The following is a 25082-nucleotide window of genomic DNA, read 5'->3' as shown; positions in this document are numbered from 1 at the left end:
CTTGAATTATGCTCATTGCAAAACAAACTACAACTGCTGCGATTTTTTGCATTCTTCTTGTGGTTTTAATTGCTACCTAGAGTTTTTAATTAACGCCCCCGATTTAGCTGTATGTATTTGTCGGAGGGAGAAGGCCAACATAATTTGCAGACTTTTGAGGGGCGGTGGGAGGACTTTGAACTGGGCGCAGGAAGTGGGGTGGAAATCCTTTGAATTGCGGTTGCCATGACAAACTCTTATTTCGCCCGGCATTCCGTTGTCTGGCTAATTCAACGTTTGTGCAGCATGCAAAATATTATAAAATTCCGCCAAATGTCGGAGGTACTTCCCCTCCAGCAAAAAGACGGGCAAAAAAAAAAAACGGAAACAAAAACTAATAAACGACAACAGGTGAGGCTGAAAGCTGACACGTGGCATCAACAACGCTGAGTAAGAATTCAAGGCGCATTTTTGGGAGGAGTGGACTTTCAGCAATAACTGTGGCCCAAGCGCCGGTTGCCAACGCGACCAGCTGTGGAGTATAGTTGAAGTTTTTCGAGGGGAATCGAGGTCTGTTTCGGCATCGATGATAGCCCGCCTATCGATAGGCGGCAGGACCTGTTATCGCCGAGGGCGCCAAAAAGTGCTATCGTTCGGGGCCACAAGCTCCCGAGTTCCCTCATTCGTTGGTCTGCATTGAGGGCGTGGTCTGGCCTACGCACAGCGAGTATAGCCGACCCGCTCTAGCAACCACTTGGCAGGGCAAGCGCGAACGAGTCAGCATGCTTGGCTCGACGGCAAGATGGCTGTGGGCTCAGCTAGCTGTCTCCTTTCCTCGCCCGCCCGGGGCACTGGCACGGTGTGTGCTCTTTGCGATTTTTGCAAATCAATGCGAGAGATAAGCCCGCTGGCAGAGATAACGCTTGACTTAACCGTCAATTGTGCGAGGGGGTGGCGATTGAATGCGGCGCCAGTGCGCAGTCGTTGTTGTCGAAGTTATCAGGTTTCGTAGTCAATTCGCTTTGATTTTTTCGCACTGCCCTCAAATGCAAGCGAGCAGCGCTACGTATACGGCGTACAGCTCCCATACGATACAATAGTGCGATCCGAAACAATTCGATCCGTTTCCGTTTGCTAGTGCCTAGAAAGCCGTCGCACTGGCAGAGACCATTAACCGAATTGATCTAACTGGGAAGTGCCAAGGAATAACTAAGTGAAAATGTGCCCGAAGTGTAAAAATGCTATCAATTAAACAGTAGAAAACAAGGACGAGTGACCACACCCGAAGGTGGAAGCAAGCCGTGTCCTCCGCCGGACAGTGTCCGGCTGTCAGTTGGTCAAACAGTTCATCAATAAACGATTCGACTTCCGTTTCATTGCGTGTCCCTAAGCTGTGCATGTCTGCGTGTCTGTGAGTGCGATTGTGTGTGTGTGCCAGCTGTGCGCGTGTGTGTGTGTGTGTGTGGGAGCTAAGGAAACTTTTCAACTTCCGGCCAAGTGACTTGGATTTAATTTCTTTGGCTTTTTTATGGTCAAGGCATTTAATTAATTTTACTATGGCAATTTGATCGTCTGCTGGCCTGAACTCTGACCCCAGCCCATAACCCTGTGGCATACACAAAAAGCAAGGAGGCGGAAAAAGGACGAGCGATAGGAGGAGCCAGGTGAGTCCTTGGCCAAATGAGCAATAAAACTCAATGCAAATGCCCACACAATCGAACTTCGGCAGAAGTTTCTGCGGTTAAGGAAAGTGAAACGGATTTAGTTTTCTGGTTAGTCGCACAATAGTTAAATTACCCAAATAGCTGGACATTTGACAGGGGTCAAAGTTCAAGAGAGGGCTGGGCCAAATATTCACAACACACGAGCAATTAGTATACTTAAATGTTTTGCCAAGACAAAAATCAAACATTCATTTATGATTCCAGAAATCTTGATACATTGTAAGCAGTTTTATTGCATATGATTGTATACTATAAACATAAACAAAAACTTTGCTAAACAAGTTAATGACCATTTTCTCTTGTCAATTTAAAAACTTTTAGTATTGAAAATTAACAAGTACTTCCAAAAAAGCACAAAGTCACCTATGTATGTTTATATTTGCGTTGAGCAGAAGCCACCCATCCAAAAATAACAAATCTGTTTACTTGCAGCCACACCCATTTCCACCGAACAATTGAGATGTAATTTGCACCGCAGGTGAACTTCAACTCCAACGTTCTGTGATAGACGAGTATACGAGCAGGAACTCCCATTGGGATTCCGCCACCACCAGTCGATATCGATTCCCGATTCAATCAAATTGGATCCCGAATCCTAACTTTCGGAGCAGCAATCAGAAACAGCGACAAACTGTCGACTCTGTCGATCCGCAATTTCTCGGCAAACATGCTGAACAATCTTGGGGCCAATGTGCTGGGTAAGTTACGCCCCCAATCCTCGATAGCGTTTTAAGTGCGGGCTGCGGGCGGGAGCTGCGTATAATGTTGCAATTAAGATCGCCAAGTGAATTGCGCTAATGTATAATAATGTGTGTATTAATCCATGGCATACGATCCGCCTGGCCATAATTAAACTAATTTCTTGAGCACACCCACAAAAGATCGGAGGGGTAGTTAGTCGTACTTCCGATCTGGCGATTGCCATCGCATCTCCCATGTCTGCTAAATGGCCTATAATTGAGACGTCTAACCAGATGGCGCCAGGTGTCGCGTGCATTTAGCAATAATTAAGTTGTGTATTTAACTAACTCGGCAAACCTTCTCCGATTCCCATTCCCATATGCCTATGCCCATTCCGAATCGAGTGTGGGTGGGTGTGTTTGTGTTAATTGATATAATTGCTCTTTTAAATATGCCGCAAATTGTGAATTACATTCACACATTCACCCGGCGCACGCACATAATTATCAAACTGTACTTGTGTCCTCATATTAATATATTAATAATTCCGAATACACATATGTACATATGTATGTGCGTGTGTGCAGGTGAATAAATTATTTTTACCACACTGTTGATCAACGATTCAAGCACTTTCAATTTTGGCAATCAATTTGTTGTTAGCCGTCCAACACTACCAGAAAATACAGTTTGCAAGTGCATTTGCAACTGCAACTGCAGCAGCCATGGATGAGTTATGGCTCGCGTTTATATTCAATTTTTATTGCCAGCATCCTTGCGTCCTTCGAAGCGTTGCCATTAATTACTTTTATTAATTTATTGCCATTTTTCACGCGCCAATTGTCGCCGCTCGGTGCACGCGGCGTATGCGTAATGTCCATAGTTGCCATTGAAGATGGGTGTTTAATTAAGGGCTAGCAAGCGAAACTGATCTGACGGTTTGCTATCTGCCATGGATTGCGACTGCCAAAGTTGGCTTTTAAAGTTTTCGCCGGCTTCAACTTTAGCCAGCTCCATTTGCCCACGAAGAACTATAAATTTCAATGAATCGCAGTGCGGAATCCTTTGGACAAATCCTGCCCGCAGTGCTGGAGTCTGCCATAATAAATTTCGTGAGCCTTTTTCCGAGTTTCGCACAACAGAGAGGCCAAAAAACATTTGCATACTGGGTGCGTGGCCGAGAGGGGCAAAAGTGGATGCCCCCCTAACCACCCCTTTACAATTAAGAGCAATTTGCATGCAAAAGAAATGGCAGAACTTTCCCCGGATTCGTATTGTCTCTCCCCTACTAATGCTTAATTTGCATGCAGCGAAAGGAGCTCGAATGGCGTTTCGTTTGGGCGCTTTTTTCGTGAGCCTCGCATTAATTAAATTAATTTCATGATTGCATTTGTAATTTGCACAGACCCCCTTCAGGTTTACCCCCACCCGTCCGTTGCATCCACGAAATATCTGCGCGTGCTTCGCTTTGTGCGTTCGGCATTTTTGCGGTGGCCTAGGCTAGTGAAATATGTGTGCTTAACCCCGCTGAACACCGCTTAACCCCCCACTGCCATATCCGCTTTGCATTGAAATGTTTTGCGGTTGCTGCGGATTCTGTTCCCAGTTGCGGTTAGTTGTTGGAGCAGCCCAGATTCCATGCCATGCCATGCCATGCCATGCCATTCCATTCCATTTCAAACCAAACCGAATCGGAGCGATCTGCATCGTAGTTTGCCAACTCGAGGCCCAAAGGCCAAAGCCTATGTCCTGCTAAAAACCGCACAATTTCCAAATTTCAATAATTATGCACATTGCTGAATGCACATGCAACTGACGGCGAATCTGGATGCAAGTGCTCGGCCATGAAAGTCCGTTTCTGGCCATTCGGCTGGCCATTCCGGCCAGGTCCATATATTTTGCGGGAGAAATCGCGTCGTTCGCTCCCAAAAACAGGCAAACTGATTTGCGCAAATTGTGCAAATTGCTTGCGCGATAAATTCATGTTTGCCAATTTTAATTAATTAATCGCTTTGTGCGGTTTTCATTTCGTTTCGCTCCTCTTTCTCGCCGGACCAACTAAAATGTTCGCTTCGGGCCAGATGTAAATCTACGTATCTGCGTCCTGTGTATCTGTGTTGCCACTGCAATGTTTACAGTTTCGTATTAACACTATCGCAATTTTGGCCAGGTAGCAAATGGAGGACCGAAACTAAATTACGATGATAGATAACAAAATTATGCCCTATTAGTACGCGTCCTAATGATTTGGGAACATGGATAGGTTTTTATGCCAGTTTTGCGGTTAACACGCAGATTTTGGAAAATGTTTGCCAGCTTTCTTATGTTCGATGGGAAAATTAGTAATGGATTTAGGCGTGAATTTAATTTAAATCAAAATTAAATTTTTGAAAGTATAAACACACTTTGCATCCAGTTAAAACTTTAATATAAGTAAGACAAGTGGTTAAATAGGTTACTAGAATATATTTCTGTAAAGTCTTAACTTCCATTCTAATAAAAACTCAAATAGGTTCAGCTAATAGCTTACTCAGAATGCAGAAACTTTAGCCCTGAATGAGACTACTGCGTCATCTTGATCTGCATACACGATGAACAGTTAGGGCTGCTGCTTTTTAATATTTATGTGTTACAACTGTAAAAGGCGAGGTGAAAAAATCAAAGTTAGACCAACTAACTAACTAGCCAAGCCGGGCCGAGTCGAGTCGTGTTTTTTAGCCGGCTAAGTGCGATTTCGAGAAGTGGCGCTATTTTATGGCTCCCAAACGTGGCCCAAACACACTGCCCATTCAACACACACACACATACATATACGTATCGTATGTAGGTACAATATTTGAAATTCGATTTGAGAAAACAGAAGGAAGCGGGAACAGTTGGATGTTAAAAGTCGCACTTCTTTGGAGCAACGGACCAACGGCGATGTATCTGTGGATATGGATGCGAGTATCTATCTGCTCGCAGCAGCGGATACATGTTTGAGATGTTGCCATCGAGCGTGAATTTCCAGCTGAGGGATCGAGCATCCAACTCGATGGAGATATCGCACCTAACACCGCGCCTTAAATTTACTAATCACGAGCAGAGAGTTTGAAGTTTAAACGCCATTCGGTGCGTGCTGCGTAATGCCCTAAAAATATATGTCAGTGAGCTGGCAGCTTTAGATACATTCGTATCTCTGCTACAGTTTGCCACAATTGCAGCGTCTCAGTTCCGACCGGATTGGAAACTCTTTTGGGGCTGGCAGTTTCGATGGGTGCAGGGGTGGGGAGATTGGTTTGGTCCCGATTGGGGACGTCACCATCTGAAAATCGCTAATGAACAGTAGCCGCACTGGGTGTATGTGTAAAAATTAGCACTTTCCGGGCAGCGTTTTAAAACGCAACAACTACAAACGGCCTGCTTCAGGGAATGTCGCTTGTAGGAACTCCATATCTTTTATTTGTTGATATTTATATTTATGGTTTTATGTGGCGTCTCTCGACGCCCTGAACTCGTTCACCTGCTGACTGCTGAGCGACCAGTGAATTCGATGGCATCGCGTATCTTGTATCGCTCCGCATTTCTGACGTACGTGTGCGTCTGTGATGTATGCCGAAATTTTAACAGGTCCATCCCGAAAACAATAAAAATCATTGAGAGCCGCCATTCCCGCCACCGCCAACATCAAAGTCGGCAATCGAGAGTGCTGCGTTGTCCGCTTGAGAAATTGAAATGGATTGCAACTGGAAAGGATTGACCTGGGAGGTGGAGGTGGAGGTGGAGGAGCATGTTTTTTTCCGCTTACTTGTGATTTGCATTTCGGACTCGCTTTCAGCGGAAACTGGCCAGTTGCCATACGCCGCCTACACCTTCACTTTAGGCCCAATCGAATGGCCATCATGACAACATCGCGCAGGGTTTCCGTCCCCCAAAGGTTACAACTCGGGGACGAGAGTTCGCATCAACCGGCGATGAGTAAATGTTTGACTTGCAGCAACAGTTGAGTCCGGGCCACAAAGGGAATCGGGCGGAAAGAGTTGGGCCGGAGTCTCTCTCGCACGTACATGTTAAAAATTCCAGGCGTACGATGAAGATGACTCTCCCGTGAATCCCGGACCCCGAACCCCGACCTCCTAACCCTTTCCACTACCAATCCAGTGCCATCCAGCGATATACACGTACAAATAGTATGGAAACAAAAATAACAAATACGTTACGTAGTCAAGTGAGGCCTGAAGGTAGAAAAGGGGTTAGCACTTGGCGGCTCTCTCTCTCGCTTTTAATTTGTATTTGTATCTGTATCTTTACCTGTATATGTATATCTGGAAGTCTGGCGACTGTGTGCGTATCTCAACTTCTGGCCATATCTGTGTATATCTCGCACCTCGGTTTCTTCTACTCAGCTTCGCTCTCTCACGTTCGTTACTGTTTTTGGCATCTTTCGCCTTCTGAATGACAGGTTGTTGAAAAATTCAATTTATCCGATCGCCGCAGTTCGTTGTGAGCAATCCTCTAGTTCGTTAGCTCGACGGTCGCCAATCAAGAAATTAATTAAAAGACAAACGTTTTCCGTTTGAGCGGGATATACGAATGCGGATCTCAATTGTGAAACAGTTTTAAAAATTCAACAACAGTTTAACAAAACATTTGCCAAACTCGTGTGCGTGCGTGCTTTAGTCCAAATCCATCTGCGAAATATTGTGGATATATGCATATGCAACGTGTTTCAAATCATTAAGCCAATCAAACTTACATTCACATTTGACATCGGACGATTTGGAAACATTCTCGCTCTTTTGCGGCGCACATTGTATCCGTTTAATTGGGAATTGCTACGAGTTGCACCTGCGGATTGATACCAAACGTATGTACAGGCAAAGATCGGTGGAATAACTATTGCCAATTGCAGCAGAATCATTTTCAATACATTCGAAAACAACAAAAAGAGTATGTTGCCGAAAATCAGAGCCAGTAACCAACCCGAGACGTAGGAAATCATTATTCTGTGAAAAAAATATAAATCGATGTTTGCAGAATCTAAGACAAGTCAAGTTTTATTAGGCCTATTGAGATATTTGTCCCAGCCAGCTGAAATTGAAATCTAAAGTTAAACAGTGCTCAATTGATTTCGATATTAGGGTGCGATTAATGATAAATTCAATGATAAGTGCGTCTAAAAAGGCCGTCGGTCATGTCTTTGTAAGCTTAAAGTATGGGTTAATGTATAAGTTTTGTCGTAGTCTTCTGCGATTATATAGCATTATATGTATGAACTTCATGTTTCCATTTCAGGCCCCAAGGATTGTGATCTGCCCAAGGCCGCGCTGACAGCACTGCACGCGGGCGTCAATAGTTTTGGCCAACTGCCTGTGGGCCCCAACTTGGCCGATCTTGGCGGCGGAGCGGGAGGTGGTGGATCCTCCGGCGGAGTGCCAGTGGGCGGGGGCGTGGCACGCCTGCACATATCCGGCGGTCTGTGCGACAATTCCAATGCGCTGAACGGCGGAAACGGAAGCAGTGGCAACGGAAACGGCAACAACAACAACGGCAACGGCAACAACAACAACAGCATGCAGCAACAGGATCAGGTGAGCAGGCCAGCGCTATATAGAAAGAGAAGGCGAGAGAGAGAGAGAGCGAGAGAGGGAGAGTGTCCTTGTGGCAGGAGAGAGGATGCGTCATAGCGCCTAGTTAATATGAAACTTTTTTAATAATCCATGTTCTTTTCGATGTTTATTTTTTCCTTCAAATTCTACTCTGCTATGCCAAAAAAAAAAAAAAAATCCAAAATCAAATACAATCCAAACCAATTCGATCCGAAATTCGAAATCTGAAACGAAAATCTGCCAATGAAAATCTGTTTCCAAAAACGTGAATGTGTGTGTTCTGAATTGTGTAATGAACCTAATTAAATGTGCCATGAATCATATTCGTACCTTATGAATCATATACGTATTACGTAAACTATAAACAAAAGTAAGTGTACTTTGATTTTCATACTTAGAACCGTAGAACTCCTAACCCACTACTATTACCCACTCTAACTGTAACTTCTGTAGACCGTAATTCGTATACCCTAACGTAGTGCGTAGCTTGCATTTCTAGTATGGTAGTTCGTCACTGTTGTAAGACCCGTCCACCCGTTCAGGTCAATCCTCTCATTATCCTTTCACCTCTGGTCGTGTCTGTCTTCCAGCACCTGGACAAAAACAAGCAGAAGCGCCACCGCACCCGCTTCACGCCCGCCCAGTTGAACGAGCTGGAGCGCTGCTTCTCGAAGACGCACTATCCGGACATCTTCATGCGCGAGGAGATCGCCATGCGGATTGGCCTCACTGAGTCCCGCGTTCAGGTGAGTTAATCCTTGTTCTTCGCAAGAAAGATAGGTAAAAAGTAAAAAGCGTGAAATCGCCTCAAAATAGGGCTTAAAACATACATATGCATCAGAGTTTTAATTCCAATAGACTATTAGGTTTTGTTTATATTCATGCTCATGTATGCAAGGACATGGCTAAATATCCTGTCATGCATCAATTGGCTTGTTGCATTGATTGCAGTCAATATTAGACAATGTGACACTGAGGCCTCTATTTCAATGCTCACTTTTCCATTAGTTTGGATTTTCACATGAAGAAAAGCTGCCTTAATAGCTTGTAATATTGAGGACATTTCACTTACCATTTCGACTATTTATTTTCAATCATTGCAATCCAAATATAGGCCTGTTCCTTTTGACCGTTTAGTTATAATTATTAAATTTCCTGTTAACGAACTTTCGTCAGCAGCTGTGAGTACATTGATCCTACCTGAAAAACCATCTTTTCTTTCACTGTATCAACTAAATTTGCGTGGTTTGTCCTGCGGCTCGACAGTTGTCAGTGGTCGTAGCTGTCGGAATATCGGGCTCAGTTCGTTTTTGGAGCGACATGACATTTCACTTGTGTTGCACACAACCGCAACGGACATTTGGATTTCGGATTTCGGATGGCATGGGGCATCCTTCTGCCAGCTTGCAACAGTTTACGAGGCTCTGGTCTGAAAGTCGCCGCCGAACGCCATTTAAGCGCCCAAAATTATACTTTATTAAAGCACATAAAGTCACATTTAGTCGGGCATTCAGCCACACCCACACACACACAGAGAGAGTCTCTGCCCAGGATGCTCTTCCTTTTGCCTGCAAAGTTTGTGCCACACACACACACACACAAGTACACAGACAGGCACATGCATATATACACACAATGGGCATTATCCTTTTGTGGCTGGCACAGCTCCCCTGTGCAGCTGCCATTATCCTTGTCTCTCTACCGTTCGCCACCGAATCCCCAATCCCAGCTCCGCGAAGGTCCTTTTTGCATGCGGGCGGGCTTTGTTTATGCGACAATCGAATTTACTGCTTCATTAAATTTGTGTTTAAGCTTCCGTTTCCGCTTTCACTGCTTGCTTTTGCTCATTGCCTGGGATTTGTGCTCCGAAATGTGCGGGAATTGCTCTGCGGTGTAAATGAATGGCAAAAAGTTTGGGGCATTCGGCTCTTTGGCTTTTGGCTTTTGCCTCTTGGACAGCGACTACAACTACTGGTCTAGCTAAAACAATTAGCCATGAGTGAGCAACTCAGCGGCGGCGACACCTTCATGATGATCCTGCCCACGTCCTGCCCGCCGCCGGATGTGTCCTACTTTGATAAATTGTTTTAATAATTGCGTATCAGTGTTGCCCGTTAATGCTTTTTTCCAACCACTTCGCCAGCCCCGAGATCCGGTTGTCCGAAAGGACAATGCAATCACCTGCCGGGGGGGTAAAATCAGCAGGATGCGGGGTGAGTTGAGAAGGATGTTCAGTTAGAATTGCCGTCGGCAGTTTCATACAGCTTTCTCTCTTTTTTTTCTCTCGCTCTCCCATGTTGCCATGTTGTTGTAGTCCTGCTGTTTTAATGCTTGATTTTGCGTTGTCGTTGCGGCTTAGAGGATGTCAGGCCGTTGGATTAGTTTTGGGATTGCTGTTTAATAAAATTAGCATATAAATTAAGTTCGCAGTCGAAGGCGAAATAAAACATTTAGAGCATCGAAAATTTCACACTTTCACGGCTATGCGGCCGCTGAGGTCGTCCCTCGCATTCATTCGATATGCACACACACGTCTGGCCCTAAATCAATCTACAAGGATTTGCAGTTAATGACGGCATAAAGACAGCCATACCCACATCCTTTGCACGATAAATGCCCGAAAAACGCTTGTCCATATTAGCCAACGAAAATCAAGTCCAAGTTGTATGTGTGTGCGTGTGAAGGAAGCACAAGGATATTTTCCGAGGCCTAAGCAGGTGCATAAGTTATGAAGCTCACGTAGTGCGTAGTGGCTGAGCGGGAAACTCACACGTGTGGGTTACAATGGAGCGGCATTTATGGTAAATATAATTTAATAAAAATAAAAGTCGCAGTTAAGGAGCTTTCCCCCCACGCTTTCCCTAATCGGATTTTCCACGTTTTGGGCCAAATTAGAATAGCCGAAAGCAGCGGGCAGCAACCCGGCAATTGTTAATTTGTGTTTTCACACTGTGCACACACAATTTGCAAAGGACAATCTGTTTGTCACACGTGACATCCTCGCGGGGGGTCAGCCTTTTCGCCGGGTGGGGATTTCCATGGGGGTGACCAAGAAGATGGCCCACCAAATTGACTTATCATGATCTGGCATTGTCAACAGCAGTGGTTCGTTGTTTCGGCTTTGTCTCGAAGGCAGCAACATTTATTGGTTTGTTTATTAAATTGTTGCAACATTAGCGGCTGGGTTAGGGGTGTGTGGGGAAGGTCGAACGGCGGCACAGCACGTGTCTGTGTTGGTGGGTGTGTGTGGGTGCCGGTGCACTAAATGAATTTCTCACGTGATTAATTTGCCCAGCAACCAGGGCCAAGAAAGGCCAGTTCCCAGGATAACTCACAGAAAATGCGGTGAATTCAGGAAGAGATTGGGAAAACTAATAATATGCCTAGCAACCTGGCAATATTCTGGCAAATGCAATCTAAATTTATCCAAGTTTGCTTACTTGCTTTCAGTGAATTCAAATATAATAGTTACTTTATCGATTATTATTAATGTCGTATTTTAATTTCATTTATTAAGAAATTAGAGTCACAATATTCTAGAATTTTTCTGTTTTTAGTACTCAAATATGCGCTCCTTGCAAGCAACTTTAACATTTTCTGACTCAGCAGGAATAGGGAATATCGATTGGGCTTAGCGAAGTGGACGAGTGCCCATTCCCATCCAGGATGAGTGAACTCATGGGCCTGCCCACTGTGAGCACTGATAAATTATTGCCTCGACTTCAGACAGAACTAATTTATTTGCTGAGCCGCTTAATGCCCCTCTAATAGCCATTCCCCGACTGCTCGAGATTCTGGAGAAAACGAGATTCTGAGATTCTGGGGATATTAGCTGCTATATCTATGTGACTCCCGGCCAATATGCGAGTGTTTTGCCAAAATTAGACGAAATATTCTCATAAAAAGCGAGAATCTTTATTAAAATACCGGCTGAAAGTGAAGGGAATACGGGGACACTGTAAAATGGCGAATATTTTTCAGCGAACCACTCCAAGTCGGTCCAAAGGCGACTGGGTCGCGTCTGTATAACCATGGCATCGCAAATTTTAATTAAACTTTAATTGAAATACCAAAAACGAAAATATGCAAGCGAAGAGAAAAAGGAAAAGTGCTAGCCGTGAGTTGGGGGCCATATCAAATAAGTGGACGGGCTAAATTTAGCAAGAGCTTTAAAATAAAACTGGGAACTGGGGCGGTGGAAATGGTTGGCAATGGATGGGGGCGCATTCTCCATAAAATGCACATAAAGAGCATCAAGGAAATCTGGCACGCATTCTGTTTATGGCATATGAAGCAATTCCAAAAGCAATTTCGTTGATACTTTTCATTGAAATGTTTGTGTGAAAATGGCGTGCCAAAGTGCCGGACGGACTTTGCGGGATGTGCGCCAGATTGGGGGTATTTTCTGGGATAAGCTGCTCCAAATGCTGCTGCCATTGATAGAATGACAAGAGTCTCCACGACCCAAACAAAAAAAAAAAAAAAAAATGGAAAAAAAATAGAAGCGAAAAAGGCTGAAAAACTTTGTAAAGCTGGAGCAAAACGAATCCGAGGGCAGCATCCTGGAGCTGCGCATGCTCCACGAATGCAGCGTAACATTTTCGGGGGTTGCATTGGACACCATCCCCCGGAGTCCCCAACCATCGAAACCCAATCCCCCTCCCCCCCTTCCGAAACTGAAGCCCAATCTGAATGCCCCGTAAGGAGGCTGCAGTTGCCCCGGCAACCCACAAAATGAATGACCAAAATGAAAAACACAAGTCCCAAAAAAAATTTGACAAAATATATATGAAAAACTATTTCATAAATCACTAAGTTCAGAACTCGGTCTCGGCAAACCCAAAGAGAGGCCAAGGAATCGCTTTGATGATGTCTGTCAGAGGACATATTTTGCCGAAAGAGACGGCTAGATGGGGTTGCGGGAGTGTGGGAGAGAGACGGCCATAGTGGACTCGGTCTCGGCGGGTTGGAGCTCCAATCCCTGGGGAATTCCGAGCTGAATGGGTGGTTTGCTTTGCTTTGGCTTGGCAGGCAGGCTGTGCGGGTGGGTGGTTGGTTGGCTTTCTGGGGTCGCGGCAAGTGTTGTTGGGGCTGACTCGTAAAGCAGGATTTAAAGGATAACATAAAATAAATCGACTGGTATTTGTGCGTGTGCGACGGCGAAGGGGAGCAGAAGTCGAGACGGCATTTTATGAATTTATACGCATTTTTTATACGCTCAGGAATGAAAAGATATTGGCCGAAAAGCGATTTCCATAAACCACTCAGAGCCGGAGTCGCACTCGCCAGGATATGAAAGCACAGATAGGACCAATAATGATAATAAAAAGATGCTCAAGCTGAAGACACAGTCAAGAAGAACAAAAGAAAAAAAACAAGGACGACATCAAAGGCCGCCAGCCAGGGGACAGTTTGTGTGGACTTTGTTGAGTGGCCATTTTATATTTCGGTTGCTTGGCAGCCCCAAGGGGTCGGCGGAGAGTGGACTGAAGGAAAAGCAATATCCTGGCCAATTGATTTTTGATTATGCCCCAACAAATCCAGCAGCGGCAGTAAGAATAATAACAACAACAACAACAGCTGGAGCAGGAGCGTGGAGCGAGGCAATAACCAATCTGCAGTCGCCGGAATGCTGGCCAGCAAAAATTGTCAACGCAAACGAGCCGAAAAATATTATTGCACTTTCTGGCTTTTGCCAATCAAGCGTTTATTAAGAGATGCTCTCCACCTGTCCGCTCATGTCCTGTCCTTCGATTTCCATCGACTGCAACTAGCCCCGCAAATAATATTTGCATTGGGGCTAATCGAATTTTGATTGCATTTCTCTGCAGCTCTCACAACTGCGACGATTTTGAAATTGGCTTTTCAAGTGCGGCGGCTTGCAGTGCGGCAAAGTGCTTTTCTATGTTGCCATCGATGTGGGCACTCGGTGACACATGCAAATCATGTGAAAACGTAAAAACGTAAAAATGCTCCTGTAAGTTCGCTCTGATTATCCTTACAGCTGTTAAATCGGCCATTAGGCATAATGTGCAATTAATGTTGCATAACGAACCGAGCGGATATCGTAAACAAGACGACAACGAGGGGATCACAAACAGATGATATACCATTATGGCACGCAACTGCAATCATAAGCTGAGGGTCACGATGACACTAGCCCAATAAACAGACAGGTTCATAATAAAAAACCCCTCCTGCTACTGCGACACCCACCCCATATCATAATAGGATATACAACCAGATCCAGATCCAGATTTAGATCCAGCCACCCCGGATGGGCAGGACACCATCCACCAGCCCATAAAATCAAAGCAAATCACTTGTTATCCCATTTGCAGCCGCAGTTCCTCCCCCCATCCGTGTAATTTGGCCGATACTTAATTTCTGACTTCTGCCTCCATTTGCTCGCCCCTCGTGGGCATTTCTGGATCTACTGTTGTGCTCTTGGGTTCTGGGTGCTAATATCTGCGGCCTGCCACAAGGAATTGCCTTTTCATGAACTTGACTCATTTATTATTTGCAACAGTTGCCCTTCCTGTCCCCGTTTCCAGTTGTTTGTTTGCCTTTTGCCAGGCAGAATGCTGGCTGGTGGTGTCTTCTCCGCCTTTGTGACTGCCTTTGTTTGTGTCAGTTGTGAAGTGAAAATTAAAAGTCCAAACATGGAAATGCTTTCGTATGGAACATATGGCTGAAATTTTTATTTGGACCACCAACTTGTTTTGGTTTTCATTTTTTGTGAGTCTGGCATTGCAGACTGAACTAGGTGGTTTCTCTTTACACCCGAAAATGCTATTCTTAAATCAGAAAAAAGTTTTCATTTTAAAATGTATCTAGATGTAGATAGATACCTTTCAAATATTTTGTACAATTTGTTGGCATTCTCATAGGTAAAAAGCATTAATATTGTATTTTTATAAAACAATATAGGTTTGATTACCTATCAAAAGTCTCTTAGTAAGCTGGCTGACAAAATATGAAATATGCATGCCTTTCTCTCTAGAAAATACCTCCCTAAAAAAAAACGTATAAAAGGCGTATGATTTGATTTTTGGCTGAAAGTCAGCCACTCAACGGCTGATAATTTATGCATAAGGGTGAGGCTTAAAAAATTACCGTTAGACACACAATTTAACGCGACATAAGGAGCTATTTTTTTATGTTTTGTTTGGGTTCACTGTTCAAATTGGGTGGAACTGAAGGAACGCGCAGTAAGAAGCCAGGAGCAGAAGCATATCAGTGGAAAAACCACACAAATACAAACTGGGATTGCCTGGCACACACACACACACACACACACGCACACACACCCTCCAAAAAATAATGCAAATACATACGAACGCTCTTCGGGAAGACATAAAAAATAAATGTTTTGTTTAACCGACATTTTAACGCCTATTTACGTGCCGTGCACGTCATGCACGTTATGCCAATTTAATGGCTCGCAGCCTTAGACCAAAAAAGCAGGCAATGACTTTTGGCTTTCTCTTCCTCTTGCTTCCGCCTCGCTCTGCTTCTTCTACCTACTTCCGTTCGCATTCTTTGTGTGGGTGTGTCTGTGCGGTCGAGTAGGGAAATGCTCTCACACGAATGTGGCTAGCAAAATAAAACAGCAAGCTAAATTAAATTTACCGAACCCAATAAGCCAGAGGGAGACGGCAACACGGATGGGGGAAGAGAGAGAGAGAGAGAGAGAGAGAGAGATGGCAAGAACGAAGGCCAGACAGTCAGACATTGTCTCAAATTATTAAATTAAAAGTTAATGAATAGAGCGACGCATAAGCACGTAAAAAACATAAACAAGTCAAGGTCGCCGACACAGCCCAACCCCCCAGGCATAAATATATATATATATATGTATATATCTGCGGGTAGATACACCCCATTATCCCACCCTTTCTTCATCCATTATCCCTTGCACAATCTGGCACATTAGCGTCCCTGGTGTAACATCCAGAAAACGAGTGATATTCCGACCTGAACAACCTGCGATAGTTCCAGTTCCGTTTCTGTTGGGATGGGCACGTACACGGAGAAAATAAAAGTCAGATCTTAAGATTTGGAATTGTTAAACGATTTAGCAACTCCCCTTCAAAAATATGTCTCTAAAAATGCCATAAAATCAGGATACAGATTATCTTATTCAGATTTGCTGCATCCTTTTCCTCCGTAACGAGGAATATATATATTTTTAAATGGAATATATCTAACTAAACTATTTACTTTCGACAACACTCTTATTTTTGAAATGAGATCGATTTATTTGCTGCTCGAACTGGTTGGGTTTTTGTTTTAGGTTTAGCTTCAGCTTCTGCTTCTGTCTGTTGTTGTCCGACATATGACGAACCCACTGGGGACCATCAGGCCATCAGAAGGCCTTACAAGCAAAGTTACTTTGCTCGAAACTTGCCATTTTTCTTTTTGGCTCTTTCAGGCACAACTCCCCCGCGCTTCCCGCTTCCAGCTCCCAGCTTTCTCGCTTTTGGCCCGCTATTTTGGCCGTATTCCTTTGCCATTAGTCTGGCGCACTCAGACAGGAACAGTCGACGCCGACAGTCGGTGACAGCTCAAGATTTGCCACGAAATGCTGGGATTTATAAATACTATATAGCCATATAGCCTATGTACATATGTGTGTGTGTGTGTGTGCCAGAAAGTGCCTGTGTGGGTGGTTGGTTGGTTGTGCATAACGGTTAAGTTGTCAACCCGACTGCGAGTGATGTGGATGCGAAGGCCTGATGGCCTGGCAAAATCGTTTCCATGTCACTAGTCATTCAACGGCTGGCACTTTGTTTTTATTTTTTATCACAACCCGAAGAAGTCAGAAAAATAGAATGCTACAAATTCTGAAAGGAAAGCGTTGGCTGAAAGTTTAGTGCTGTGAACTCAGAAGGCCATGCAATCTACACAACGAGCGGATACAGCCTGCCTCTAAATGTAGGCAACCCTTTTTGGCCCCAACTCCACGAGCTCACCTGTCCAAGTTCGTGGGTGGTGGTGTGTAGTCGAGTGGGCTGCAGAAGGTGATGGGGGGAGTGCTTGTGTGCTGCCTTGTAAATGTCAAAACCTCAACGTGTCTACCTTGTTCGGCTCCGCTGTTCTTATGCATATGGAAATGCCAATTTGAAGCGGGCACATCCGACACGGGCCTCGACCTCTCCCTGCCCCAAGACAAGAGCATATCGAAGGTCCAGCCAACACTCGGTAGTCAAAGATGCCAAATTGCCCGGCTGGTGGGTGGGCCACTTCCACATATCGGCCGAGAAATTTACATATCGAATTTATGCGCATGTAAATCTGGTCCGGTTGCCGTTTCTGCAAGTGTGTGTGTTTTGTGTGCGTGTGTGTTTGGCTGTGTCGAGACATGTTTTGACTGTCACGGCGGTAATTGATCTCGATTAAGACCATGTTTGTAGGAGGCAGCAACTTCGGAAGAACTCCGAGGGTTTGGGCGGAGCCTTGCCCAACACAAAGCCGAAAACAAGCAGACACACACGCAGGGCTGTCAGCGGCTTAAGGATTAGGCTGGGAAACCCCTTAAAGATTAATGTTATTATTTGAAGATAATTATGTACAATAATTCAAATACTACCTTTAAATCTGTGGGTTTTGATGCAAATGGAAATATTAGCTTGAATTCCAGTGATCAAGTAGTTGAAGTACTTAGGTATCGTTGTTTACCCCTATATTTCACAGTTGCTATAGCTCCTTACGCTATTATCCTTACAGGTCTGGTTCCAGAACCGCCGTGCCAAGTGGAAGAAGCGCAAGAAGACAACCAATGTCTTCCGCACCCCGGGCGCCCTGCTGCCCTCCCATGGACTTCCGCCGTTTGGGGCCAATATAACCAATATCGCCATGGGCGATGGTCTCTGTGGCACGGGAATGTTTGGCGGAGATCGCTGGAGCGTGGGTGTCAATCCAATGACGGCAGGTGAGTGAGCACATGGAGCCCGGCAAGGGCGCTACCAACTAACAATCCCTTACTAACTGCTGTCATTTCCCCTACTAACTGCTGCTCCTTCGGAACATACGTATATATGGGCCCAGGCTTTGGCCAGCTGAATCAGTCGTCGCCACTCTCGTCCTCGCTGAACAGTGGCCTAAACTCGGGCATTAACATGGGTTCCGCCTTGGGAGCGGGCAGCTATCAGCACTACGGTCTGAATGCTCTAGGTAGGTTGTGGGCTGGGTGTCAGGCCCCCAAATAGAAGCCCCCACCATGACGATCACATGCCCGAAAATTTTCCATCTGCATGCTGACGACAATGGCTCAGCGTTGACACTTTTTCGCCTGGCATGATTTTATTTATCGGGGGGGTGCGCTTTGTTTAGTCGCATATTTGCTCCGGGGAATTTATTTGCTTTGCTTTCGATGCCAACGGGTTCCGATTCCAGTTTCAGTTCCAGTTCTGTCGACAATTGACCAAACACGACGCCGAGTCCGCTGAGTCCCTCATTTCTTTGAACTCATCACACTTTTTTCGGTTTTCGGTAGCCCCAAAAACATATGCATATCGTATCATTTATAATGCTCCGGGCAGCCTGTTTGCTCGATCAATTAACAGGCAGCCGTTTAATTTTCAGGAATACCCAAAGTCATTTTTTCATCTTCTTTATTTGGTTTCGTATAGTTGTGCTAATTGACATTTTGGAGACATGTTCATGTCGTTTTTTTTTTTTATTTTTCGGCTCTTGCTACCGTCAGCAAAGTTTTCATTGTTACACTTTTTGTTGAGGGCTTTAAATTTTTTGGGCCCTGCCTTGCTGGCACAAATCATTGGGTGACATCACAAAATGACAACGAAAAAAATGATATATATCATAAGATAATCAAGATGTACAAGTCTTGTCAATCAAGTTAAAACCAACCACGTCGCTAAACTTATTTGATAAATCAATACTACATTGAATGATATTATTTTAATAGCCTGGGATGTATTTATCAAAATATGTTGCTTTTAATATTTCTTTTCTGATTCACTTACAACACCGAATACAAAATTCTAGTAAACCAATGACTTAGCATACATCTGTGCAATTTTGACGACGGCTTATTAATTATGTGTCTCGTAATTTTCCCCGCAGGCGACTCCATGATGTACCAGCACAGTGTGGGCGGAGTCAGTTGTGGGCCCAGTGGTTCGCCGAGCGCCACCACCCCGCCGAACATGAACAGCTGCTCCTCGGTGACCCCGCCGCCACTTTCCGCGCAGCCGAACTCCAGCCAAAACGAGCTGAACGGCGAGCCCATGGTGAGTGCCCCCGAAAAGTTGTGCCCACAAAATGTATGAAAACATTTCGTTGATGAATGAATGTTTAACAAATTTATGGCACAGCTTTTAAACAGTGAAGTGCAAGCGGAAATCAAACTAATTGGTGTTGTGCTTATAGCACATGAGTTGTAGATAAATTTTTGAAACACCATTTATAACACAACTTTATTACTTATAATATGATAAACTTGTTTTATATTTAAAGTAAAAGAAAATAATGTACATGTAATCAATACAAAGAAAATGAGATCACATACAGTATTTGAAAGTTTTGGCAACATAATAGTAATTAGCTTGTTTCCAAAAATTCAAAACCATAAGTTTCATAAAAGCTTAGACTTCAAAATCCTGTAAAGTATAACATACCATAAGCTTTAATAATCAACACTAAATGTTAATCCATTTCTGTTATTTAACAGCCGCTGCACCAGCAGCAACAACAACAGACTCACCAACATCAGCAACAGCAAACTCACCAACACCACCCGATGGCGCCACCAACACCCACACAGCAACAGCAGCAGCTTCCGCAGTCTATGCAGTCGCCGTCAGATGGCGCCAACGACACACTCCACAGCATCGCAGCGCTGCGGCGGCGGGCGTCCGAACTAAATGCGATTCCTTCCTACCTACAGATGGCGCCACACAACTACGAACACTACAATTCGAATTCCAATTCGGTCTACTGAAATTTGTTGAAAAGCTTCGAAAGCTTTTCGGATTACGGGTGAAAAGCCGACCGTTGGGAATTCAAATTGCGAGGCTGCGCTAGCGATGCGTTATAAGATAACCAAAACCTAGGCCCAGGCTTAGGGCAATTGTACAATTTATGTGTTTGCATTATTTGTTTCATGATTTCCAGGACTAAACTTAAAAGACTATGATGAATGTAAACCATGTATACGAGAAACGAAGCTTGCGAGAGCACTAACGATTTATTCGAAGCTAGGACCTAAGCCAACTATGAAACTATTCCCGCATGAATTGTAGACCTAGATTAAAGATTAACGTAACGTAACGTAACGTAACATTTGCCGTATACGACAGCTGTATAAACTGGATCGCCAGCGAGGTTGGATCGAAAAGTATCCACGTGGCGTTACAATAATTTTTGGCCAGCCTAGTTCGTACTTAAGCATAATTACGCCTAATTGTTTAGGAATGTATGTAAGTAGATCTATTCTCATGTAAGTGTTGTTGTTTTTGTGTATAGACAGTATACTTCCGTTGCTATCTCTCGATCTAACCATACGATACAAATCCATAGCATATCGAACGATCAGCCCCGACTATAGTAAACTGTAATTGTAACTGACACTGCAACCAGATTAACCAAAATCGCAGCTCAAGTCTCTCGTAACAAAACCGAAAATCGAAAACCTAAAACCGATTCAGAGTGCACGCATCCAATGGATTACTTTTACGATTACCAATTACAAATTATACAATTACAAATACCACTATATATACATACATGCGTACATGGCATACTTGTAATAGACTTTCTTGTATCGTTTAAGCCTAAATTTAAATCCAACTAAAACAAAAAACAAAACAAAAAAAAAAAAAACAAAACAAAAACGAAACACAATTACTCTGTATGTAATTATGCGTATTATTAAATAGTAAACTAAATTAAAAGCTGAACGTGATTTGCATACCAGTGACAGTGGAGGTCTCAAAATGAAAAACTCGTTCATAAACTCGTGCTCGCACTAAGTGGTTAATTGACAAACAAATGAGTACGTATAAAAACTATACCTGTGATTTTGAATACCATAGCTACACAGAGATAGATTTTCTATAAATGGTGATAAAAACAGTCAATGCCAGTAGGTAAATATACCCATACCCATTTGGTTTTCAGCAGTAGATCGGTAGTAAACGACTTCTAATTTGTTCTTTGTTTTTAACAAAGAGTTGAGAATTTCCTTCATTTTCATAATTCACAAATGGTCAGACGAGTGTCCACTTGCCACAACTCGTGCTCGTTTTGCCCCCCGAAACCCTGGCAGATGCAATTACAATAATTGAATAGGATTGGGGCGACAGGCAGATGCTCAAATGTCAAACAAGTTTAAGCTGAAAATTGCCAAAATTTATAAAACTTTGACAGTGTGCACACACACACACACACGCCCACGTTGATAAGAGCCTGCTTTACGAGAGTGTGTGTCCTGGGGGCAGGACGATTTCCATTCGCAGTGACTCCCACTGATTGGGGTCGAAATGGGGCAGGAGTGCAGGTCGCAACTCGACCCGACTGCATCCATGGGCTTATAAATTTTATAATGCTCCCTGACATTTGACATGCACATTGTCACGACAATTGGCCAGTGGAGTCTGCAGTTCCAGTACCAGTTCCATCGCCAGTGCCCAGTTGCCATAGCCCGTAACCCGTAACCAGAACCGGAATCGAAGCCCGGAATCCTAAACCCACAGGCTCTCCTGCTGGGCAGGCAGCTTAATCACACTGATGGCACTTTTATGGAATATGTTCGGTTATGTATATTTGATGCAAAAGCGCACATAAACAATTTAATAAAATAGAGAAAACACTGAGGGATATTGATGCACATTGGATATCAATAGCTGGGTAATTTTATTATACTACACTGCAGAATACATAACTAAATTGAATAGCTTCTTGGTGCAGTTGAGACAAGTAACCCAAATAGTGAAGGCAATCTGTTGATATATTAATATTTTATTTAACACTAGAGAATGCCATACTGGCATTAGTTTCTCTCAGTGCACCGCTGGCGAAAGACGGTTTCATATTCTGATGTGAAAGGTGGATAGAAAGTCGGGCGCCCGGAGTATAACGTGCTCGAACTCCAAAATTGATAACTTGCCATCGCCATCGACGTCGGCCTCCTCGATTACCTTGTCGGCAATCTGCTGGTGCTCCTCCGGACTCAGCTCGTTCTTGGTCATTGTTGTCAGGCAGGACATGAGGTCGGCGTGCCCGATGAAGCCGTCCTGATCGAAATCTGCAAAGTTATGCCAGACGTAAGTACACACACAGACACAAGCGAGTGGGTTCGGAAAGCGGACGAGGAGATGGCTTACAAAACTTGACATTTTCTTGCACAAAAGTCAAGTGATGTGTGCCAAACTGAGTTTGCCCAACAGTCAGCCACGTCTGCATCCTTCTGCCACACAGGTAATCGCTTGCTGCACGTTTCAATTTGTGTCAATCTAATAACGCACATTGAAATAAAGTGCAGCCTAGCTGGCTGGCTCTCCATAACTTGAGTTTTGCAACTAGTTTAGCAAAAAAAAAACAAAAAACTAGCAACTTGCAGTTGCACTCGAACTAAGAGATACTTTGCATCCCATTGATTGCCGACTTCGGGCCATTAATTTCGTGTGTCAAGTGCACAATCAATTTGCACGAAAACTTTTGCTCCATTTACGATGGCATTTTTCGGGATTCTAATTTAAATTTCAATTAAAATGCTTATTAGAATTTATGGCTGTCCTTGAACTTTGGCCCTGCGACAGCAACAATAGCTGCTGCCTAGAAAAGGCGCCACAAATTGCCCGGCCGCGAGTCACCACGAGTTGTGTGCCACGTTTGGCGGCCAGGGCCATCTTCCACATGCTCCTCTCTGCCATTTCGGCCATCGTAAAGTCCAAATGCAAAAAGGGGCCCACACACACACACACACACACGCACGCAATGAGGGCAAGTTCGCCAAAGGCAATAAACACGGGCTGCGGAAATGCATAAACAAAGGCACAAAATGCTGGCCAACAGCTGGAGCTGCAATGAAGATGGAGTTCAGAGATGGCAAACAATTTATTCAGTAACTTAAAGTCTAAAAAAGTCTTAGCTCCATCTATATATGTGGTAGGCAGATCGTTAATAAAAATATAGTGCCTTATAATGAAATCGCAGCTATAGACGTGCAACTAGTCGTATACGTAATTTCTAGGCGAATCGCATGCTGATAGTTTAAACAGCTTCATTGTCCTTTCCCATCACTGACCGCAACAACTGAGAGCGGAGCTAACGCGAACTTACCATAAATTTTGAAAGCGTAGAAAACTTTAATGTCCCTCGGCGCCTGCTCGCTAAAAACGGAGAGGGCGTCCAGAAAGTCCTCAAAGGATAAATTGCCCTGGCCATCGCGTGAGAAGGCCTCGCCTGCAAAAAAGTGGAAAATTGCTGTAGTCCAGCGTCCGAGGTACACGCCTTTTGGCTGGGTTTTTTTTTGGCATTGAATTGCTGAGCTTTGCTTATGCAGCCATTCGGGGCTATTGTTACGCACATATTCGCCGGCGAAAGGGATTCTCACGCAACTCGGGCATCTTCTCAATGCATTCGCAGGGCACCTTAACACTGGAGGCCTGACCTTCGGTCATTTGGCGAGGCACCAGATCCGGCCGCAGCTCACGGAATCGCTTGTGAACCCTGTAACGAAAGGCAATACAAGGATAAAGGATTGTCTTCGGTGACCGAAGTTAAGGATACCCTGGCCAGTTGGAAATGTGTTAGACTAACTGGAAAGCAATTTTACAGCATCCACCTAAAGTATTTATAAAATACACTATGAGTAACTTCAGTTAACTTAACTTTTCATTCAGAAACTTAAAAATGAATTTTTCATCGAGCTTGCAAATATTATATTAAATTTACTCTAACTATATTTGGTTTTTAAAAGTAGGCTGACTTTTTCGAGGCTGCTGATCAATAGTGTGGATACTGGCCAAAATGATAATCCCTGGGAATGGGTATGGAATGTGATGTGTTGGCCGGGTCAAAGGGCGGGGATATGATGGGCTTTGTGTTCTGAGTGTCTGTCGTGTGAGTGTGTGTGTGTGTGTGGGTGTTTTCTTGTGTTTTCCGCTTTTTGTTGCCGCCGAGAGGCAAACAATGGGAGGCTGCAAACAATGGTGCTTTGTCTGCCGCCATATGAAATGGAATAGTTTTGTCTTATTAAGGGAATACAAATGGCCTACCGCAGGATCTCCTTGCGCGTGAAGAACGTGCAATCCTTTCCGATTTGCGGACCAGCAATGCATGAAGAGAAATTAGCTGTGTGGAAGTGAACTTCATCTGATTGATCGCTCACCTGGTAGTCATCCAATTCCTGTTCCGTAAATGTCACAACTTTGTTGCCCATCGTTACTCGCCAGCCAGTTGGGTTCGGTTCGTTTTGGCTCGAATCCGTTTGGATTGGTTTGCTTTTTTTGCGTAGCTGCCGGCCAAACCGGTTAGTCCCAAGCGTGAATGGCAACTGACACTGTTGCCGACTGTGGGCCAACTCGCAGCGCCATAACTTTGCATAGCACCAGGACTCCACGGCTCCACGGCTTAGTACACATCCTGTGGCGAATGGCCAGCGTATGGCGCCCGCATTCGCATGGAAATTAATTAAGGAGTGTTCAGGAGCGCCACTCCCACTCCCACTACCACTACCATTCCCACTTCCACACCCCCATTGGGCCCATAACTATACAGTTACCATGTAGCTTTCGCAGGTCAGCGCCGTGTATCCTGTGGTTTTTTGCTCTTTTTAGCTGTCAAGCTGCGGCAAAAGCCGCTTTTAGAGGTGCGCCCCTATAAAGTCGGTAGAAAAATATGGAAAACTAAGCTAACTCTATCGGTCTGGCGAATGGAAAGTACCTGATAATGGCACGGGTAATTCATTGTCTGATTTACATGAACTCCGAGGATCAATATAAAATGTGTTCATAAATAAATAAGAAAAGATATTCAATTGTTAACTAACTTCTTGTATTTCCAGTTGCAAGACATCAGTAAGACTTGGGATTTAACTCCGCTTTTGGCCAATTAAGCAGATTTAAGACTTGAACCTGGCAGA

The 25082-nt window shown here is 44.2% G+C and overlaps 2 protein-coding genes and 1 non-coding gene across 11 annotated transcripts; 1 reads left to right on the top strand and 2 right to left on the bottom strand.

Moving 5' to 3' along the window:
* Positions 1-1014: 1014 nt before the first annotated feature.
* On the top strand, positions 1015-20804 carry otp (orthopedia). 9 transcript variants are annotated; one of them, NM_001103918.3, is made up of 8 exons: positions 1015-1643; positions 2136-2401; positions 7659-7954; positions 8584-8718; positions 17702-17906; positions 18023-18148; positions 19061-19227; positions 19668-20804. In NM_001103918.3, exons 2-8 carry the CDS (start codon positions 2371-2373, stop codon positions 19935-19937), a joined length of 1230 nt encoding a protein of 409 aa, NP_001097388.2. In that variant the 5' UTR covers positions 1015-1643; positions 2136-2370; the 3' UTR covers positions 19938-20804. The 9 variants fall into 8 exon arrangements, with proteins under 9 accessions (NP_001097388.2, NP_001286654.1, NP_001356966.1 ...); NM_001299725.1 differs by having other exon boundaries at positions 8563-8718; NM_001369956.1 differs by lacking the exon at positions 18023-18148.
* asRNA:CR43160 (antisense RNA:CR43160) lies at positions 5800-7435 on the bottom strand. Its single transcript, NR_048186.1, has 3 exons — positions 7120-7435; positions 6675-7054; positions 5800-6598 (listed from the first exon to the last, which is right to left on the bottom strand).
* A 961-nt stretch (positions 20805-21765) lies between the features above and the next one.
* On the bottom strand, positions 21766-24499 carry Cib2 (Calcium and integrin binding family member 2). The gene is made up of 5 exons (NM_137679.3): positions 24330-24499; positions 24217-24251; positions 23526-23668; positions 23279-23401; positions 21766-22241 (listed from the first exon to the last, which is right to left on the bottom strand). Exons 1-5 carry the CDS (start codon positions 24378-24380, stop codon positions 22024-22026), a joined length of 570 nt encoding a protein of 189 aa, NP_611523.3. The 5' UTR covers positions 24381-24499; the 3' UTR covers positions 21766-22023.
* Between the last annotated feature and the right edge of the window lie 583 nt (positions 24500-25082).

This window comes from Drosophila melanogaster, chromosome 2R (assembly GCF_000001215.4).
Source record: "Drosophila melanogaster chromosome 2R".
NCBI lineage: Eukaryota > Metazoa > Arthropoda > Insecta > Diptera > Drosophilidae > Drosophila > Drosophila melanogaster.
Note: the sequence above shows the minus strand (reverse complement) of the source record. Positions and strands in the feature narration are given on the sequence as shown.

Coding starts and splice junctions, on each gene's coding strand:
- otp (NM_001299725.1), top strand. CDS start 2,371: ATGCTGAACAATCTTGGGGCCAATGTGCTGG. Junction 2,402..7,658: donor TCTTGGGGCCAATGTGCTGG/GTAAGTTACGCC, acceptor TTTCCATTTCAG/GCCCCAAGGATTGTGATCTG. Junction 7,955..8,562: donor GCATGCAGCAACAGGATCAG/GTGAGCAGGCCA, acceptor TCTGTCTTCCAG/CACCTGGACAAAAACAAGCA.
- Cib2 (NM_137679.3), bottom strand. CDS start 24,380: ATGGGCAACAAAGTTGTGACATTTACGGAACAGGAATTGGATGACTAC. Junction 24,252..24,329: donor AGGAATTGGATGACTACCAG/GTGAGCGATCAA, acceptor CAAATCGGAAAG/GATTGCACGTTCTTCACGCG. Junction 23,402..23,525: donor TCCCTTTCGCCGGCGAATAT/GTGCGTAACAAT, acceptor ACTTTTTTGCAG/GCGAGGCCTTCTCACGCGAT.